The following is a 17,337-nucleotide window of genomic DNA, read 5'->3' as shown; positions in this document are numbered from 1 at the left end:
TGTTCTTAGATAGACAATTAGTACTGTACATTTGACATTTTGCCTCGCATTACGTTATATGAATACGTCATTCATGTGCGCCGAAGTAAGTGGAAACGTTTATTCTGCTAGCGATTGTCTCCAAGCAGGTAAATAAGGCTCAGCTTTCGTCTGCTTTTTATTTTCGACCTCATATTGTGCCGTAAATATTTTCTTTTGTGTCTTTTCGATTATGAGTCTGAGAATAGCTATTTTCATTTCTCTCTCTCGACCGATTGCCTTTGGCGAGTCCTTGTTTAACATGTTGCTCTGCCAAACTCGGAACTTGCATTCGAGCGGCTGTTACCCTCGGTTTCCAAATCAAGATTGATTGCTTGAACTTTTGATTTCAAACATGCCATTTCGGGAAATATCCCACACCGAAACACCGTGTGCTGCTGGTCTCAAAAATATATATACTGTAAATATATACTATATACATAAATTCCGAATATATACCACAAAAAATACCCATACAAAAGCAAACACGAAACATACGAATAGCCCCCCCCCCCCCCCACGGTCGACAATTGTTCTCTCCTACCTGTTTTTACATATACGAAACAAGTGGAGTGATGTTCGTCTAAATATAATAAGAGTGGCTCTATTCAACCTTCAATAAATACCTTGTTGATTTTACAAGTCTCAGAATTGTAAATGTTTGTTTCGGGGCGACCAGGTGTCGCAATAGTGTTTTTAGATGATACTATTTCATCCCTAATAGTTTTATAACAGTCAATCAAATTAAACAAAACCAAAAGACACGAGAGCGTAAGAGCTTTGGTCCATCATTTTGCAGGATGCCCCTTCCTGCAGCACTGCTGGCCCGCTTGGCCAAGAGAGGGATTGTGAAACCCACAGAGCAAGGTTGGGCGCATAACAAACACATGGGACCAAAATATTCAGTCCCATTTTCAATGGATTTAATTCCTGGTGCCGTATGCCATTTTGTCCCTGTAGGGGCAGATGAGGAGATTATTGCTGAAGATTACGACGACAACAATGTCGATTATGAAGCCACCAGGGTAGAAAATCTGCCACCCAATTGGTATAAAGTGTTTGACCCCTCTTGGTACGTATTGCTTGATATCTGAAATATGTCAGCATTTTTGACACTGGATCATTCTTTTAAAAAAAAATCTTGGGCTATAAAAAAGTCACAGAAAGAGATGCAAACTTTGATCATTTGAGCAATTTACCACTTGTAATTTGGACAAATAGTCTTTGTCTTCATAAATTGGGATTTTCCCGGAATTTTGCAGTCATATTTTTCACATATTGCAATATTCTAGAATTCATTGAAACAGTTGAGAATATAACAATGTCTGTTTTGATGATTGTGCAGCTCTGGGGAATTAATTTATCAGATTTTTCTATTCATAGTAGGCGTTTTCTGATCAGGGTTTTATGTTGCCAATTCCCGTCACATGGATTAGGTGTAAATTTTTTCAATTTAGAGCTGCTAACTAATGATTATTTAATAATGGATTGATAAGTCAGTATTTTTTGAATCTTTGATGAATCAGATTTTAAAAATGTCCTGTCCAAATTTCCATCTTTTATTGTACAAAAAGAGGGCATCATTTCAGATTGTGCAGAAAATGCACAAACATGCAGTGGATTATGACTCAGTTTCCGGTTAAAATAAAAAAAGTCCAGTGTTTATCTGATCATGTCCATATCCATATATATCTTTTTTTTCTCCTTTTGTTAATTTAGTGGCCTTCCGTACTACTGGAATGTGGAAACGGACTTAGTGGCCTGGCTGTCGCCAAACGACCCGTCTGCTCAGATAACAAAAGCTGCTAAGAAACAAAAAGGTTGGAAAAAACAACCAAAAAAGTTCCATTTGTTGTTGATGTGTGTCCTAACTTTACCTTCAATTGCTCAGTGGAGACAGGGGACGACCGAGTTGAACGACAGTCTGAAAAAATGGACAGAGAGCGGGACCGAGATCGCGAGCGCTATCGAGACAGAGATCGGGATAGAGAGCGCGACCGTGAGAGGGATGAGCGTCGCGAACGAGACAGAAGAAAGCAGAGAAGGGAAGACACGGCACCCTACAACAAGGGCAAAAGAGGTCTACGGAAATCCCCTTTGCATTTTGTTTATTCTTTAGTCTGAGAATAACACAAAGCAAAATTTTCAAGTCAACTGTTAAGAGTTCGATTAAAGTTGCAAAACATTGTAGTGGACAACGCTTTTTACCAAATATTGAAGCAATTTGTCTCTTCAGGTAAAAAAGACGATGAAATGGATCCCATGGACCCCAGTGCATATTCTGATGCTCCGAGGTATGCTATCACATGACTTCCTGGTCCTGTTTATTTGTAACTGAGGTCACCACACTTGAGCAAAAATATTGGTTTTGTAGGGGCTCGTGGTCAAGCGGCCTTCCCAAACGTAATGAAGCAAAGACAGGAGCTGACACCACAGCCGCCGGGCCTCTGTTCCAGCAGCGACCATACCCGAGTCCGGGAGCCGTGCTCCGCGCTAATGCAGCGAACCAAGTTGTGAAGGAGTAACACCAACTCCTAGCTGTACTTGTACTGTACATATTTGGTCTTGACGTTGGAAGTCTTTTATGTCATATTGTAAATTACAAACATTTGCTGAGCACTCTGGTCTTCAATAACACTTTTTTTCCATTTAAACATCTTACTACTGACAGATGTAACGTCAATTGTCACCATTGCAGATCCAGCTGATGTTTTTCCCATGGTGACGGTTTGCTTTTATTCCCATTCGATGGCTCTTGAATCAAGAATGTTGACAAAGTTGTATCCAAACCAATCCAAGAAGAACCCTTGTCAGTACTGTATGTTGTTTCATGACCGAAGATGGATGCCCATTAGAAAACACACTTGGAAAAAAAACTTTGTAATGTGTTGGTGTAATAATTTAAAAAGGCTGACCGTTTTTTTTTCATTTAGTGAAACCATTACCAGTATTCTTTTAATAACGTGTGCAAATTCACAATTTTATTCCAAACATTACAAAATGATGCTTTGTTGTTACAATAAGACAATAATTGAAATATTTGCCCAAATTCAGCAGTGGTCAGTCGCTCCTAAATAGTGACAAATAAAGTCATAGTCCAAAGTGAAGAGTTTCTTTTCATATCTCTCAAGCTGGACCATCGCTCTGCACTTGTCCTTGTCCCGCTGCAGAATACGGCCCACCTGCATACACGTGCATGCTTTGATAAGGAGGCGAACAACAACGTAGCTTCAAACACATTCCAACGATCGTCTCGAAAATCCAGATGACTTTTTGGACTCACCTGTCCCCGATGGTCACCAAGTACAACCATGATGGCGTCATATTCGCTTTTGGGCACTATTGTTTCCAACATGTCCTGCTTCACATCTGTCACACGACAAAACATGGGTCATGGTTCACTCGAGTAAATGGAAAAAACAGCCCCCATACAAAAAGACCTCGGTCTCTAGACTAAGTTACCATCTATCAGTCTTCCGTCTTCAGTTCGGCAAATGCAGGTCGATGGCGTTAAGACATCCTCCACACGCATCTGAAAGAACAACGTTAAGAACGTGGCTTAACTTTGACCTAATCCATTTCAGATCAGTTTGAGATTTCTGTGGCACATAATGTATTGGAAAGAAATGCAAAACAAAGTGATACACCTCCCAAAATCATTAAACATGTTTTGGTTTCGTTAGTCAAAATGTCATGAATATCCATTTCTACATGCTGAACTTGGGAAGCGATGTGAAATGAATACAAAGATTGCATTGCAAGGTTTACGTGCCTCTTTTCGACCCCAACGACAATCAGGCCAATTCAGGGCATCGCTGATAAACCCATAATAACATTGCCCCGCCCTTTTTTAATTGCATGTTTTCATTTTAAACACCGGCTACAGCCATACATTTCCTCAATGTATTGTTTTTTTTCCCGCTATACTATACCGAGGACTTCTCTGTGATAAAAGAACAGTTTATAAACTGACCATCAAAGTCCCCGAAACAAATACTGTATTTGCCTATTGTGAAATACGCAGCACTCAAACGAACAGGCGGAATGAATACCTTTGAGTTGTAGTATTTGCCCCCCTTGAAATCTTTGTCCACAAAACGAACTTTCAAGTCTCGCTGGAGCCAGCAGGGCGGCGCCTTTGCTTGCCTTGCCTCTTTTTCCGGAGGCTTCTCTCTGGAGAAATAACCAATATTCGGCCTGATTATTGTGGGGAGCGCAAACAATGTTGCTGTGTGCGTTGTATGGACGCACCTGTCATGACCGGATTCTCTGTGTTTCCTTTTCCTATCATCTTTTCCTCCATCTCTCTCGGAAGACTTGACCTCATCTGTGTGCCGCCCCTTTCTGTCCTCCTGTCGCTGTCGCTCGTCACGCTCCTCTTTTACCTTGGTTTTATGCGCTTTGCTGAGACGACCTGATGGCGACAGGGGAACTTTGTTCGTGCTATCCTTAACTAGTATGTTTGCAAAATTCCATCCATCCATCCATCCATCCATCCATCCATCCATCCATCCATCCATCCATCCATCCTCTACCGCTTATCCGGGGCCGGGTCGCGGGGGCAACAGCTTTAGCAGGGAAGCCCAGACTTCCCTCTTCCTAGCTACTTCTTCCAGCTCTCCCCGGGGGATCCCGAGGCGTTCCCAGGCCAGCTGGGTGACATAGTCTCTCCAGCGTGTCCTGGGTCTTCCTCTGGGTCTCCTCCCGGTGGGACATGACCGGAACACCTCACCGGGGAGGCGCTCAGGAGGCATCCGAATCAGATGCCCAAGCCACCTCATCTGGCTCCTCTCGATGTGGAGGAGAAGCGGCTCGACTCTGAGGCCCTCCCGGATGACCGAGCTTTGGTCAGGAAGGCCAGTTCTGTCCTGGGTTGCTCCCTTGACACTCTGGAGGAGGTGGGCAACAGAAGGATGCTAACTAAGCTAAAAGCTATGATGGCCAGTCCCTCCCACCCCCTCCAGCCCGCCCTGACAGCACTTGGTAGCTCCTTCAGCCAGAGACTGTTACACCCGCGCTGCAAGAAGGAGAGATACCGACGCTCGTTCCTACCGACTGCTGTCAGGCTGATGAATAAAAAATAACAATCATAATAATAATAATAATTAAATGATGTGAAGGTAAATTGTAAATAGCACTGGGATTTATCCATTTTGTGTTTATATTGCACTTAATTGAACGGTGTTTGTTGGGTTTTTTTTTCTTCTTTCTTCTTTCTACCTACATTCTTGCTGCTGGAGGCTGTAAATTTCCCCATTGTGGGACAAATAAAGGATATCTTATCTTATCTTATCTTATCTTCTCACCACATCTCTAAGGGAGAGCCCGGACACCCTGCGGAGAAAACTCATTTTGGCCGCTTGTATCCGGGATCTCGTTCTTTCGGTCACGACCCATAGCTCGTGACCATAGATGAGGGTTGGAACGTAGATTGACCGGTAAATTGAGAGCTTCGCCTTTTGGCTCAGCTCCTTCTTCACCACGACAGACCGATACAACGTCCGCATCACAGCAGACGTTGCACCGATCCGCCTGTCGATCTCTCGCTCCCTCCTGCCCTCACTCGTGAACAAGACCCCAAGATACTTAAACTCCTCCACTTGGGGCAAGATCTCCCCCCCAACCCGGAGGGGGCACTCCACCCTTTTCCGACTGAGGACCATGGTTTCAGATTTGGAGGTGCTGATTTTCATCCCAACCGCTTCACACTCGGCTGCGAAACGCTCCAGTGAGAGTTGGAGAGCCCTGTTTGAAGGAGCCAACAGCACCACATCATCTGCAAAAAGCAGGGATGCAATACTGAGGCCACCAAAACAGACCCCCTCAACGCTTCGGCTGCGCCGAGAGATCCTGTCCATAAAGGTTATGAACAGAATCGGTGACAAAGGGCAGCCTTGGCGGAGTCCTACCCTCACTGGAAACGATTCAGACTTACTGCCGGCAATGCGAACCAAACTCTGACATCGGTGGTATAGTGACCGAACAGCCCGTATCAGGGGGTTCGGTACTCCATACCCACGAAGCACCCCCCACAGAACTCCCCGAGGAACACGGTCAAACGCCTTCTCCAAGTCCACAAAACACATGTAGACTGGTTGGGCGAATTCCCACATACCCTCGAGAACCCTGCTAAGGGTGTAGAGCTGTCCACTGTTCCACGGCCGGGACGAAAACCACACTGCTCCTCCTCAATCTGAGGCTCGACTTCCTGACGGACCCTCCTCTCCAGCACCCCTGAATAGACCTTACCAGGGAGGCTGAGGAGTGTGATCCCTCTGTAGTTGGAACACACCCTCCGGTCCCCCTTTTTAAAAAGAGGGACTACCACCCCGGTCTGCCAATCCAGAGGCACTCTCCCTGTTGACCATGCGATGTTGCAGAGGCGTGTCAACCAGGACAGCCCCACAACATCCAGACCCCTGAGGAACTCCGGCCGGATCTCATCCACCCCTGGGGCCCTGCCACCGAGGAGCTTTTTAACCACATCAGTGACTTCAACCACAGAGATAGGAGAGCCCACCTCAGAGTCCCCAGGCTCTGCTTCCTCCAAGGGAGGCGTGTTGGTGGAGTTGAGGAGGTCTTCGAAGTACTCTGCCCACCGGTTCACAACGTCCCGAGTCGAAGTCAGCAGCGCCCCATCCCCACTGTACACAGTGTTAGTGGTGCACTGCTTCCCCCTCCCGAGACGTCGGATGGTGGACCAGAATTTCCTCGAAGCCGTCCGGAAGTCGGCTTCCATGGCCTCACCGAACTCTTCCCATGCTCGGGTTTTTGCCTCGGCGACCACCAAAGCTGCGTTCCGCTTGGCCAATCGATACCCGTCAGCTGTCTCTGGGGTCCCACAGGCCATAAAGGCTCGATAGGACTCCTTCAGCTTGACGGCATCCCTTACTGCTGGTGTCCACCAGCGAGTACGGGGGTTGCCGCCACGACAGGCACCAACCACCTTACGGCCACAACTCAGATTGGCCGCCTCAACAATAGAGGCACGGAACATGGTCCACTCGGACGCAATGTCCCCCGTCTCCCCCGGAACATGGGAAAAGCTCTGTCGGAGGTGGTAGTTGAAACTCCTTCTGACAGGGATTCCGCCAGATGCTGCCAACAAAACCTCACAATACGTTTGGGTCTGCCAGGGCGGACCGGCATCTTCCCCCACCTTCGGAGCCTACTCACCACCAGGTGGTGAACAGTTGACAGCTCCGCCCCTCTCTTCACCCGAGTGTCCAGAACATGCGGCCGCAAATCCGATGATACAACTACAAAGTCGATCATTGAACTGCGGCCTAGGGTGTCCTGGTGCCAAGTGCACATTTGGACACCCTTATGTTTGAGCAAGGTGTTCGTTATGGACAATCCGTGGTGAGCACAGAAGTCTAATAACAAAACACCACTCGAGTTCTGATCGGGGGGCCGTTCCTCCCAATCACGCCCCTCCAGGTCTCACTGTCATTGCCCACGTGAGCATTGAAGTCCCCCAGCAGGAGTACTCTCCAGCACACCCTCCAAGGACTCCAAAAAGGGTGGGTATGCTGAGCTGCTGTTTGGTGCATATGCACAAACAACAGTCAGGACCCGTCCCCCCACCCGCAGGCGGAGGGATGCAACCCTCTCGTCCACCGGTGTGAACCCCAAATGTACAGGCACTGAGCCGGGGGCAATGAGCATGCCCACACCTGCTCTGCGCCTCTCACCGTGAGCAACTCCAGAGTGAAAGAGAGTCCAATCCCTCTCGAGAGAAACCATGATTTTTCATAGGTGGAAACGTTCCATGAGAATTAACAGGAATGAACCAGGCTTTTGCAAAATTTAAGGTTGTTGTGGAAAATATTATATATTCAGCATAGTCCTGACCAAAATATCCAGACTGAGCAGTATGTCATGTATGTCACGGTTGGTGTCAAACGCATTTACGATTGCGCTCCTAAGTATGTGGGCCAGATTATTAAAATGATAGCATTAATTAACACCACTAACCAAATTTTTAAAAATGTTTCGTGACTTAAATCACGTGTTCACGTTAAATCGTGTGACTGGCCTCCTTTGCACAATGCTGTCAGCCTTTATTTTGTTTGCACATTGTCATTACTGATGCAGTTTTCCAGCAGACGAGCTAGAAATAAAACAGATGATGCTACATGAGCGATCTTCTGGAGTTGCTAAATTAAATACGTCATGTTACCATTGACAGGATTTAGCTATAGGGGTGTTCACACGGCAAGATTTGGTCCAGTGCTACGCCGGGGCTGCCCCAGTAGAGCGTTTTGATGTGCAAATTAGCTCCGGCCCACCTTACACCGGACCAAATTTGATCCACCTTGGGGAGGTGGTTTAAAAATTTGCTCCAGAGCAAATGCTTGTGAAGAGTTGATTACGTACGGCAAGAATGCGTTGCTTTCGTGCTCTGTCGGACTTCCGTCATGTGTTTGTTTAATAACGACACAAGACTTGGCTGGTAACATCTTTCCTTTTGGAGGAGACTGGACTGTCCGAGTTGTTTGTGTAGTTTGTTCCTTTGTTGTGTGTTCACAAGCCCCCGCCCCCCATATAATTTTATTTTGTGATTTCCTCTCTTGATTTTCTGTTTGGAGCATTACGTGTTTGCTTTTCTGAGTGTCAATGAAGTCATCGTTGATTTACGTTTTCGGGGGCGGTCACTCTCGAGCAGAAGGCACGGAGACCGAGAAGGGGAAGGACGTGCCTTTCCAGTAGTCGCTTGAGTTGTGTATACGTTTTAAAAAGAACCAACACAACAGCTCATTTGTTTTCTGTCGTTTTGCTCCACTGCAGATACTGCCGTGTGAACGCAAGTGGGGCTGCACCGACGCTGTGCCGGTGCTGACACGCTCAGCGGCTTTGTACGTGTGAACACTCCACACAATTTGCTGCGGTGTAAAACATCAAAACAACAAAATACATCTTTTAATGCCATTTAAGTAAGGACTTAATTTTCGCAAACTCCACTGAATGACTTGTAATGCTTTTTTGTTATCCACCGAAAGCCTGATATTTGTTGATTAATTTAAAAACCAATTAGTTGTTGATTCATTGATGTAATGTGACTTTGCACTAATTAAAGGCAAAAATCAGCAAAATAATTCCTATTCTTGTGACTCCTGTGCCGACCCCGAAAACGAATGGGCTAATTCCGTCGCCACTTACTGAGGTCTTTGCCGTATCTGTCGTATTCCTTCTGCTTGACCAGTTTCACAGCATACTGATGAACTGAAACCACATCACCGCCAATCGCCAACTTCACCAAAACGCGAGCATTGTCCGTGTCCAGAGCTTCAATCTGCACAGGACAGAACGGGGGTCAAAGGAGCTTGTTTTGCGTCTTCTTGTGGAAATGATAAAACTCTATTTGACCTTTCCGTAGCGCTCTTTATGCGCCCCCGACTCCAGCAGCACGCATCCGCCGCGCCCCAAAACCAGGTGCTCCTCCTCTTCTTCCTTGTCGCGCTCCTCGCCAGGCTTAGGCGGGCGCCGACGTTTTCTGGGCTCCAGATCCTTGATGGCCGAGCGATCCGCCCCGAGACCCAAGCCGATGACACGGGGCTTGTATTCATATGGCTTCACATCTCTGTTACAGAAAAAAATCGTTCATTACTGCTGGATATAACTTGAAAAGGAGGACTCATGCTAGTCCACTTGTTCTTGCAAACTAGAGTATCATCTGAAAAATTAGCTCTCCATTATGTGCCACCATAATGACTAAAAACAACAGAATTGCAAAAATGTAAAAAAGCTTTACGCCACTCTTACACTATGCACAGTTTGAACTAGACTTACACAATCTGCTCGACTGGATCGAAATCTGTCTGCAATTTTTTTTCATCATGAAATAAAAACTAGTATTATTAACTTTTGTCTCATATTCATCATTTGATCTGAAACTCAAATGTCTTCAGAGTACAAAAAAAACAACAACAAACAAAGTAATTCACCTTGCCATTCCTATATCTTTGGAGGGGAATGTACACCCACAAAAAAAAGTTTATCGAGCCTATTTTTATCTGTGGGTTCGGTATTGGTGTAACAGTGCAACGTTTGAGCCCCACCAACTAGGGTTTCTCACCAGCTTGGGAGCCCGGGCCACCAATTCACTTTTAGATATTCATATCATATTTATATTATTAATAGTTATTTAGGGTGTCCCGGTAGTCCAGTGGTTAGCACGTCGGCTTCACAGTGCAGAGGTACTGGGTTTGATTCCAGCTCCGGCCTCCCTGTGTGGAGTTTGCATGTTCTCCCCGGTCCTGCGTGGGTTTTCCCCGGGTGCTCCGGTTTCCTCCCACATTCCAAAAACATGCGTGGCAGGCTGATTGAACACTCTAAATTGTCCCTTGGTGTGAGTGTGAGCGTGGATCGTTGTTCGTCTCTGTGTGCCCTGTGATTGGCTTGCAACCGATTCAGGGTGTCCCCCGCCTACTGCCCGGAGATAGCTGGGATAGGCTCCAGCACCCACCGCGACCCGAGTGAGGATCAAGCGGTTCGGAAGATAAATGAATGAATGAATAATAGTTATTTGTATTTAAATAGGGGTATGCTGACATTTCATCCATGTTTGTAATATTATCGAATTCCCCAAAACTTGCAATGAAAAAAAGGGGAAGAAGACTTACTGTTTAAAGGTGCGGCCAATGCCTTCCCCTTTCTTCCAGCCCATCCCCTTCAGCATGGCCAGTCCATAGCCTTCAACAGGAACTCGCTCATAATCTTCTTCTGTCGACTGTAAGACACATACAATCGATCAGTCACATTTTGACCATTTGCACAATCATATATTCTGCCTTCACAAAAGCTGAAATTTTGCATTTTGGTTGATACTCAGAGAGGTTTTAATCTCTGATGGTTCGAGGACAAATGAATGGTGTAATATTGACAACAAAAACTGCAAACACGCCTCTAACTTCCTGGACCACCTCGACTGTTAACACTTTCACTTATTCTCGTCTGCTCCACCGGTCTCACCATGAAACAACTCACCAGTCTCAAGTTCTGCCCCGACATCTCTGACCACCTGGCAATCATTTTTTGCATCCACCTTACCACCTCCATTCCAAGAGAAAAACACGTCATATCCTTCATGAACATTGCAGCCATCAAACCCCAAAACTTCTCAGCCACACTCAGTACCACCATAACTCATTCAGTACCAGCCAATTCTGGACCAAGTTTGAAAAGACGTATAAAAACGTCTTTGGGAGTGAATGAGTTAAACAAGCCCCCACCACCTCTATCAGCAGGACTGTACACTATTTCAGCTGGTGGCACCAGCATCGATTTGGTCGCACTTTTTTGGGTTCGGTACAGCATGACCATATTTGCTGATGTACTGTTGTCTCAGTTAGCATTTCACAATTTCAATTTCACATAATGCGAAGACAGTGACTGAAGAGAAATTTGCAAAATGTTTTACTTTAACAACAACTTTGCAAAAAGCAACGGTTGACAAAACAGGTCAGTTATTTTCTATCATTTTAAAGGAAGACAAAAAATAGGAAATGGCACCATGGTACAAACTTAGAACATTTATAAAAAGCAGTGAAATAACAGCTGAGAATTAAACCCTCACCTCAGCAACGCAAGACCCTTTCATTCTCACACCACTGTCGGAACCTTGGACTTATCATGGACAACAAACAATCTTACCTTCTCCCAACACATTCAAGAAGTGACAAAAACAGCTTTATATCACCTGAAGAATATTGCCTGCCTTTGCCCTTCTCTCTCTTTCCTTGCAGCAGAAATCCTCATCTTTGCCTTTATCACACCTCGCACTGACTACAGTAAAACAGCATCCTATACGACCCCCGCCCCCCAATCTCCTCAGCACACTTCAATACTGTACATTCAAAACACCGCCACCCACCTCCACACAAGTTATCGTGACCACATCATGTCTATCCTCAAGAACCTTCATTGGGTGCCAACCCCTTACTGCATCAAATTCAAAATTCTCCCACTCACCCATAAAGCCCTCCATACCCAGGCCCCCACCTAGCTTATATACTCGTTCTACCCCTACACCACTTTGTGGACCCTCTTTTCCTCTGACAATAACTTCCTGATCATCCCAAGGACCAGATATCGTACTTCGGGTGACAGAGCATCCTTTGTTGCCACCCTCACCCTTTGGAATCCTCTCCCAAACATCCGTGATACTGTTGACCCCTCTATTTTCAAATTTTTTAATTAAAAAAAATCACGCCTGTTCCGTACTGCCTTTAACCTGCAATAATTACATCAATGGGAACAGACGCAATGCCAATTAAGCTGCAACTTCTCCTAATTACCTACACTTTTGGCTGCCGCTGCTCAACCCGTATTGTTTTGTGTTTTTTGTTATTGTAAAGTGTCCTTGGGTGTCTTGAAAGGCGCTTATAAATAAAATGTATTATTATTATTATTATTACTTTACACATCACTTTACATCCCCGACTTAAACAAGGGACTTTTGCTTTTAAAGTGTGTTTGTTTTGTTTTATTTATATGGTCTGATAAATATTGGGCATCCCAATTAACCATCCAGCCCGTGGTCTTGTACTGGATACCAATAGATTGCGTACAAAGATAGTGTGATTGTTCGGTCAAAAGCTCCTTCTGAAATCACTCATACCTGAGTTTAAAACTGAAGAATGTCCTTTTGCTCTATTAATTGATTAAATTTAGAACCAGCTCAATTTACCAGTCACAACATTAAGTACACATGCACAATCTAAAGGTGGTGGTGAGTGGGTGGGGGTAGCTGCCTGATCATTTTGACTGTGCTCAATCCATCTACTTACAGGATCTGGCCGCAGCTCCACATTTAAATGGTCACCATCCTCAAAGCCATCAGGCACCTTGTTTTGCGCCAACAGGGGGATGGTTAGGTTGAGATGAGCCTCCGACTGCAACTCTTCCAGCTTCCGCCTTGAATCTACCACGAGCAAACAATAAGTCAAGTATCAAGTACAACTTTATTGTCAAATGTGCAACATACTGTATATTACGTATATTTTACTTGAGTCTTCATTCGTCTAACAACCGTTTATACTCTATGATTGAAAATATATATCAGCTCTTATATTAACTACTTACTTTATCAAAATATACTTACAAAACTAACAGCACACTTACTTGAGTACAATTTTGGTCTACTCTGTCCACTTCTGTTAAATAAAAAGTGTGAATACTTTTCCACTTGGTCTAAATACAGGGTGCCAAGTGTTGATGCTTTTCATGTAAACACACCTTCAATAAGCTCTTTGACCGCTTGAGCCTCCACGGAGTCACTCTCGTGAGTTTTGTCTCCACTTCCATCGCCATTGAGTTGAGTCGATTTGCAAATTTTGTCTCCACTTCCAAGGGTCTGGTTGTCTTGGTGGGGGTCGCGCCAGCGGTTTTTCAGAATCAATGGGATGACAAGTTCCGTTGGCTCTTCAGATAGCTTCGTACTAGAAACATCACACGTTAGCGAGTCCCAGAGGTGTGGCTCACGTTCGAATTTATACTTGGCGGATTTCTAACTCTAAATAATATCAACCACAAAAATAACAATAATAATACGTCACCCAAATTCAAAGTGATAATGTACAAGTGATTTTTTGTAATCCAGCGTTTCAAACAAAACATGGCTAGCATTAGCCTACCTCTGCAATTCATTCTTGGTGATTCCGGTCAGATAATCGATGTCATCTTTCTTTGTCAGGGCGTTGCCACTCGGAGGTTTGAATTTGCTCAATGTTTTAGCGAAACCGAATGAAACTGATGTTTTTTTCTCGCTTTGGTCCTCCGAAGACGAGGTGGAACACGACCCGTTCCCGTCCAACGCCATTGTGGTGTGGTGACGTCATGAGTGAGATGGGAGTTGTCGCTTTTCTTCTTTCTTTTTCTTCTACTTCTTTTTTAGTGAGCGCCACCGTGCGGCGAGACAGCGTCACAGTCACATCACAAATGGCTTGGAAAAACTTTGCACTCGCCATTTCTTGACTAGTTTATTGAATCACTCCAAATCAATGGTTTCCAAAACTTTTTACACTCGTAATATAGTCCCTAGTCATAATAATTCACCGTGTGGTTTAACTTCTCAACTTACCTCAACGTTTTGTATAAAGAAAAAATATATATATATACACCTCAGATGCAGGCAATGTTTTGTACATAAACCAAACACACATATAAACACACGTATAAAAGCAATAACAGTGATAACAATAAATTAAAAGCCTAAAACAGCAAACACAATTAAACAATGCAGAGTCTCACACAGATTGAAAAGCCAATCAAAGACTAAAATGTTTTGTTTTTGTTCTGCCTATATTTTAACGGAATGTCATTCCAAAGGGAGGTATCGGCGGCGGAAAAGGCTTGTGGATACTCTGAGGCTCTTCCACTAGTGTCTGGTGTGCTGTCCTGAGGCACCAGGCAGGTACGTCCAGGTGGAAGAGCTCAGAGAAGTGAGGCGGGGCGAGACCTTTTCAAGATTTAACGTTGAATAAAATGCCTAAGTAGCCACTGTAGGAAGATTATAATTTTTTGACACGGGGAGTTGCTGGAGCATATCCCAGCTGACTTCGGATGGAAGGCAGACGACACGCTAAGTTGGTCGCAAGTCAGTTGGAGGGCAAATATAGAGTCAAAAAAACATTCACACTGAAGTCTGTATTCTGCTCATATTTAGTCATGCTGTATAACAGGTGTCACCAACATTTTTGAGGGTGAGAGCAACTTCATGTGTACCGATTGTGTGAAGGGCTACCAAATTGATACACGTCTGAAATAACATATTTGTCCAAAATACCTTCAATAATATGAGGATGTGTTATTTTTAATACTTGATGATTTAAATTGTCAGACTTTGATCGTGTTTCGAAATGTCTCACAGTACTGCCAATGTTTGCATTTTTAAATCATAATTTCTACTAGCAAATCACAATGTCCAGGCACTGGCGGGCTACTCAAGTGGTCTTCACTTCCGCGGGCACCATGTTGGTGACCACTGCTGTATAACCTTCCCACGCTCACAGCGTAGCTTGGCGTCCTTGTAACAATCATCTCTTTTTAGTTAGGTTTGATGGTTAAGGTGTTATGTGATGGCGTTGTGTTTGTTCAGACACTTGAAAGAAACAATCTAGAATGCTGTTGAAGGTATTTCCTGCTCACTGTGTTTACAATCCCTTTCCCTTGCCCATGCCGTCAAGCTGAAGAAGGAGTCCTATCGAGCCTTTATGCCCTGTGGGACCCCAGAGGCAGCTGACGGGTATCGATTGGCCAAGCGGGCCGCGGCTTCGGTGGTCGCCGAGGCAAAAACCCGAGCGTGGGAAGAGTTCTGTGAGGCCATGGAAGCCGACTTCCGGACGGCTTCGAGGAAATTCTGGTCCACCATCCGACGTCTCAGGAGGGGGAAGCAGTGCACCACTAACACTGTGTACAGTGGGGATGGGGCGCTGCTGACTTCGACTCGGGACGTTGTGAACCGGTGGGCAGAGTACTTCGAAGACCTCCTCAACTCCACCAACACGCCTCCCTTGGAGGAAGCAGAGCCTGGGGACTCTGAGGTGGGCTCTCCTATCTCTGTGGTTGAAGTCACTGATGTGGTTAAAAAGCTCCTCGGTGGCAGGGCCCCAGGGGTGGATGAGATCCGGCCGGAGTTCCTCAGGGCTCTGGATGTTGTGGGGCTGTCCTGGTTGACACGCCTCTGCAACATCGCATGGTCAACAGGGAGAGTGCCTCTGGATTGGCAGACCGGGGTGGTAGTCCCTCTTTTTAAAAAGGGGGACCGGAGGGTGTGTTCCAACTACAGAGGGATCACACTCCTCAGCCTCCCTGGTAAGGTCTATTCAGGGGTGCTGGAGAGGAGGGTCCGTCAGGAAGTCGAGCCTCAGATTGAGGAGGAGCAGTGTGGTTTTCGTCCCGGCCATGGAACAGTGGACCAGCTCTACACCCTTAGCAGGGTCCTTGAGGGTATGTGGGAATTCGCCCAACCAGTCTACATGTGTTTTGTGGACTTGGAGAAGGCGTTTGACCGTGTCCCTCGGGGAGTTCTGTGGGGGGTGCTTCGTGGGTATGGGGTACCGAACCCCCTGATACGGGCTGTTCGGTCACTATACCACCGATGTCAGAGTTTGGTTCGCATTGCCGGCAGTAAGTCGGAATCGTTTCCAGTGGGGGTAGGACTCCGCCAAGGCTGCCCTTTGTCGCCGATTCTCTTCATAACCTTTTTGGACAGAATTTCTAGGCGCAGCCGAAGCGTTGAGGGGGTCCGTTTTGGGGGCCTCAGTATTGCATCCCTGCTTTTTGCAGATGATGTGGTGCTGTTGGCTCCTTCAAACGGGGCTCTCCAACTCTCACTGGAGCGTTTCGCAGCCGAGTGTGAAGCGGTTGGGATGAAAATCAGCACCTCCAAATCTGAAACCATGGTCCTCAGTCGGAAAAGGGTGGAGTGCCCCCTCCGGGTCGGGGAGGAGATCTTACCGCAAGTGGAGGAGTTCAAGTATCTTGGGGTCTTGTTCACGAGTGGGGGTAGGAGGGAGCGGGAGATCGACAGGCGGATCGGTGCAGCGTCTGCTGTGATGTGGACGTTGTATCGGTCTGTCGTGGTGAAGAAGGAGCTGAGCCAAAAGGCGAAGCTCTCAATTTACCGGTCGATCTACGTCCCAACCCTCACTTATGGTCACGAGCTATGGGTCGTGACCGAAAGAACGAGATCCCGGATACAAGCGGCTGAAATGAGTTTTCTCCGCAGGGTGTCCGGGCTCTCCCTTAGAGATAAGGTGAGAAGCTCAGTCATCCGGGAGGGGCTCAGAGTCGAGCCGCTTCTCCTCCACATCGAGAGGAGCCAGATGAGGTGGCTTGGGCATCTGATTCGGATGCCTCCTGAGCGCCTCCCCGGTGAGGTGTTCTGGTCATGTCCCACCGGGAGGAAACCCCGAGGAAGACCCAGGACACGCTGGAGAGACTGTCACCCAGCTTGCCTGGGAACGACTCGGGATCCCCCGGGGAGAGCTGGAAGAAGTAGCTAGGGAGAGGGAAGTCTGGGCTTCCCTGCTAAAGCTGTTGCCCCCGCGAACCGGCCCCGGATAAGCGGTAGATGATGGATGGATGGATGGATGTGTTCACAATCACCTTTAGTGCCCCTCGACCACCACCACTTTTAGGGCCCCCCTCCACAGGACATGTTTAATATCAAAAGAGGAACTGTTATCTCAAGTATCTGTGTTCCTGCCATCACAACAAATGGTGGGTAGTGGTGGTCTGGTCTCACCTCACCACTCCCAACTTCTTCTAGCCACACCGGGTCAGATGACATGTAAATTTCTTTGTTTCTGGGAT

At 46.2% G+C, this 17,337-nt stretch overlaps 2 protein-coding genes and 1 long non-coding RNA gene across 4 annotated transcripts; 1 reads left to right on the top strand and 2 right to left on the bottom strand.

Annotated features, from left to right (window-relative positions):
* Positions 1-35: 35 nt before the first annotated feature.
* On the top strand, positions 36-3,125 carry pqbp1 (polyglutamine binding protein 1). Its single transcript, XM_052058201.1, has 7 exons — positions 36-128; positions 818-885; positions 979-1,090; positions 1,738-1,838; positions 1,910-2,098; positions 2,255-2,312; positions 2,393-3,125. Exons 2-7 carry the CDS (start codon positions 819-821, stop codon positions 2,541-2,543), a joined length of 678 nt encoding a protein of 225 aa, XP_051914161.1. The 5' UTR covers positions 36-128; position 818; the 3' UTR covers positions 2,544-3,125.
* On the bottom strand, positions 2,960-13,879 carry gpkow (G patch domain and KOW motifs). 2 transcript variants are annotated; one of them, XM_052058088.1, is made up of 11 exons: positions 13,656-13,879; positions 13,258-13,460; positions 12,810-12,943; positions 10,644-10,750; positions 9,388-9,601; positions 9,181-9,313; positions 4,270-4,432; positions 4,071-4,191; positions 3,481-3,550; positions 3,302-3,387; positions 2,960-3,217 (listed from the first exon to the last, which is right to left on the bottom strand). In XM_052058088.1, exons 1-11 carry the CDS (start codon positions 13,838-13,840, stop codon positions 3,089-3,091), a joined length of 1,545 nt encoding a protein of 514 aa, XP_051914048.1. In that variant the 5' UTR covers positions 13,841-13,879; the 3' UTR covers positions 2,960-3,088. The 2 variants fall into 2 exon arrangements, with proteins under 2 accessions (XP_051914048.1, XP_051914047.1); XM_052058087.1 differs by having other exon boundaries at positions 2,960-3,200.
* LOC127596099 (uncharacterized) lies at positions 10,761-12,780 on the bottom strand. Its single transcript, XR_007961385.1, has 3 exons — positions 12,450-12,780; positions 11,894-12,335; positions 10,761-11,805 (listed from the first exon to the last, which is right to left on the bottom strand). It is a non-coding gene; the product is annotated as an uncharacterized LOC127596099 (long non-coding RNA).
* Positions 13,880-17,337: the final 3,458 nt, after the last annotated feature.

This window comes from Hippocampus zosterae, chromosome 2 (genome assembly GCF_025434085.1).
Source record: "Hippocampus zosterae strain Florida chromosome 2, ASM2543408v3, whole genome shotgun sequence".
In the NCBI taxonomy this organism is placed as follows: Eukaryota; Metazoa; Chordata; class Actinopteri; order Syngnathiformes; family Syngnathidae; genus Hippocampus; species Hippocampus zosterae.
This window is presented reverse-complemented; position numbering and strand designations above follow the sequence as displayed.

Excerpts from the sequence above, each read along its gene's own strand:
- pqbp1 (XM_052058201.1), top strand. The coding sequence starts at position 819 with ATGCCCCTTCCTGCAGCACTGCTGGCCCGCTTGGCCAAGAGAGGGATT. Across the intron at positions 1,091-1,737 it reads AAAGTGTTTGACCCCTCTTG|TGGCCTTCCGTACTACTGGA; the intron begins GTACGTATTGCT and ends TTGTTAATTTAG. Across the intron at positions 2,099-2,254 it reads CTACAACAAGGGCAAAAGAG|GTAAAAAAGACGATGAAATG; the intron begins GTCTACGGAAAT and ends TTGTCTCTTCAG.
- gpkow (XM_052058087.1), bottom strand. The coding sequence starts at position 13,840 with ATGGCGTTGGACGGGAACGGGTCGTGTTCCACCTCGTCTTCGGAGGAC. Across the intron at positions 10,751-12,809 it reads TGGAGCTGCGGCCAGATCCT|TCGACAGAAGAAGATTATGA; the intron begins GTAAGTAGATGG and ends TGTGTCTTACAG. Across the intron at positions 3,201-3,301 it reads TTGGTGACCATCGGGGACAG|GTGGGCCGTATTCTGCAGCG; the intron begins GTGAGTCCAAAA and ends ACGTGTATGCAG.